General features: G+C 37.6%; 1 protein-coding gene across 1 annotated transcript; it reads left to right on the top strand.

Annotated features, from left to right (window-relative positions):
- Positions 1–2,099: 2,099 nt before the first annotated feature.
- Positions 2,100–2,573, top strand: LOC111920974 (uncharacterized). The gene has a single exon (XM_023916548.1). The coding sequence runs from the start codon at positions 2,100–2,102 to the stop codon at positions 2,571–2,573; it is 474 nt and encodes a 157-aa protein (XP_023772316.1).
- Positions 2,574–2,814: the final 241 nt, after the last annotated feature.

Raw genomic sequence — 2,814 nt, 5'->3', positions numbered from 1 at the left:
TGATTTTGGCTACCACTTGATTCTAAGAGAACCCTAGGCCGATTTCTATCCTCTCTCTCCCTCTCTCATATTGCCTTCTTGCTTGTGGGGTTTGTGAACCATTAGAGGAGTTGCATTTGTGACTCTAAGCTCAAGAGAAGAAGAAAGAGAAGATCTAAGCCAACAAGTGAAGAGGTAAACATCTAGATCTGATTCTGTATGTTATTTTTGTTGCTTATATGCTAGATTAGGGTTTGTAAGTCTTGGAATCAAAGCATGTTCAATAGAGAAACCTAGATCCAAGCATTAGGGTTTGTATGAGCACATAGGAATGTTTCTTATGCATAAAACCCATCAGTGGTATCGGAGCTTTGATTGGTTTCAGTTGTATATGATGCTTAACTGCTTTATTTGCTGAAAATCGAGTTTTTGGCCTCTGCCCGACTCAACTCGGCGAGTCAATATCTGGACTCGACGAGTTGGCCCCTACTCGGCGAGTCCAGGTCTGACTCGGCGAGTCAGTTCGTCAGGCAGAGGGTATTTCGGGTTTTAGCTGCTGTTTTGACTTGGATTTAATGCTTAAATTGTTTTATGAAGTTAAAATCCGAATTTTATCTTAATTAAGTGATTATCCTTGCCAAAACAATAGATAATTTCAAATCTTTTAAATATTAGTTGGTTATATGATAAATATGGATTATTTAAAGTTATTTGGTAATTATCTAAAATAAGATTAGGTCAAATATAGATAATTATGAAATTAATTGGTTAATTTGAATTATTTGTTATTTGATCCCTTGTATTTTGAAAAGTTCAAAAACTTGCCCTCAAGTTTTGAAATTTGAATTTATGATTAAAAGTTTAATTTTGAGTAATTTAAATTTCAAACCCTTAGAATTTTACAAGTTCAAAATTCAACCCTATACTATTATATATTATTACAAGTTTAATTAATTAATTAATATATATATATATATATATGTATGTATGTATAACTTAAAATGCTAGTTTTACCGTTAGTAGGCCTCATTCACGAAGCCGGTCTATAAGGTGAGTATAAGGTTGTTGCCTATAAAATGGCGCTTAATGGGTGTACACTCACACCTACCGCTTACTTGACTGGTGGAGGGTCGTTAGCCGAACGGGTAGGATAGGGCAACCCTCTCCTCATTAAAAGTATAATGTTAAATATAAAGTAACTACATGTTTTATAAATTCCCATTCCTAGTTACTTTAGGGTAAAATGTGAAAATGATGCTAATCCATGGAATAACCCTTCGTACCCTTGTCAAACGTTGATGGAGCGCGTGTGGTTAACCGGCACATCAATTTGGGGATGACATTGGTAGCGAAGGGTGACTCGATGCTTGTCATAAATCAATGGAGCGTGTGTGGTTTACCGACACATTGATTAGGTGATAGAGACATTGAGTGCACCACGTTGATTCGCATGGTTATTCACAAATTTGTTTGCGATCCTCGGCATCCCAGTCGCAAATTTGAAATGCATATCGAGATTTAAACATGCCATTGAACTCCTAGATATCAACTACGAGTTCCAGAATGTGAAGAAGGGAAAAATGAGCATCACCAGGTATGCTGCAAGTTTTCCAAAGAAAATGAAGCTTGTTCCTTATTTTGTTCCAACAAAACTCTCCAAGTTCAACAAGTTTGCCAATGGATTTCGAGCGGACTATGGTCCAATGGTCAAACATGCAACTACCTTGAAAGTCGCCATCTGGGCAGCTAAGAATTTTGAGACTCGGTTCAGAGAAAAGGGTCTAGAGAGATCTGAGGTAGGAGGACAGAGGAAGTTTGAGGGATCTTCAAGATCCAATAAAAATTACAGATACTCGAAGTATGGTCCCAAGAAGTTTGGGGGAGGTGGAGATGAAGCAAAATGGTGTGAGAAGTGTAAGAAGAAACACTCTGGGAAGTGTGGTGAATAATTGACTTGTTTCAAGTGCGGGAGCACTGGTTATTACGTCAACGAGTGTACATCCAACAAGAAGGTGTGTTACGGATGTAATGAAGAAGGGAAAATTGCAAAGGACTGGCCGAAGAGGAAGGAGGCTGCAAAGCTTAATGTGCTACCAAGGCCAAAGGCGAGAGCGTTACATATGACACTGGAAGTAGCAAGGGTGGAAGCAGATGTCGCTTCAGGTACATTTCTAGTAAATAATTTTCCTGCCAATATACTATTTGATTCCAAATTTGATTACTCCTTTATACTGCATAAATTTGGTAGAAGAATAGTGTTGCCTATAGATGAAATAGATAGTGCTCTAGTAGTAGAGGTAGCTAGTGGAAAATTTGTCCTTGTTAGTGATTGCATTAGGAATATCATCATCGAATTGAATAGTTATAAATTCCACGAGGAATTGTTGCCCATTGAGTTGAACGGATTCGACATAGTTTTAGGAATGGATTGGCTTAATGCGAACGATGTCGACATCAAGTGTAGAAAGAAGATTATGGTGATCAAACCATCTGGAAGTGAACCATTTATGGTGTACAGGGACAAACATAGAGTAAACTTTGGGATCATCTCCCTGATGAAAGCCGGAAAGTGTAAATCATCCCAAAAATCATGACCCAAAAATTTCATTTTTGATTTAAGTAAAAACAGTATTCCAAAACATTGTTCATACAATCCAATAAAATAGTATGTCAAACATCATAAAAATCAGAGTATGTCCCACAAACAGAATCCATATGGTGTGTGCGGTGCAGTCAACCCGAGCTCTTCCCCTTGGAACCAGAAGTACCTGAAACATAAACTAAAAACCGTAAGCATAAAGCTTAGTGAGTTTCCCAAGATACCACATAACATAT

The sequence above is a fragment of the Lactuca sativa genome, chromosome 8, assembly GCF_002870075.4.
Source record: "Lactuca sativa cultivar Salinas chromosome 8, Lsat_Salinas_v11, whole genome shotgun sequence".
NCBI classification, from domain to species: Eukaryota; Viridiplantae; Streptophyta; class Magnoliopsida; order Asterales; family Asteraceae; genus Lactuca; species Lactuca sativa.
The sequence above is the reverse complement of the archived record's forward strand: the minus strand, read 5'-3'. Positions and strand labels throughout refer to the sequence as shown.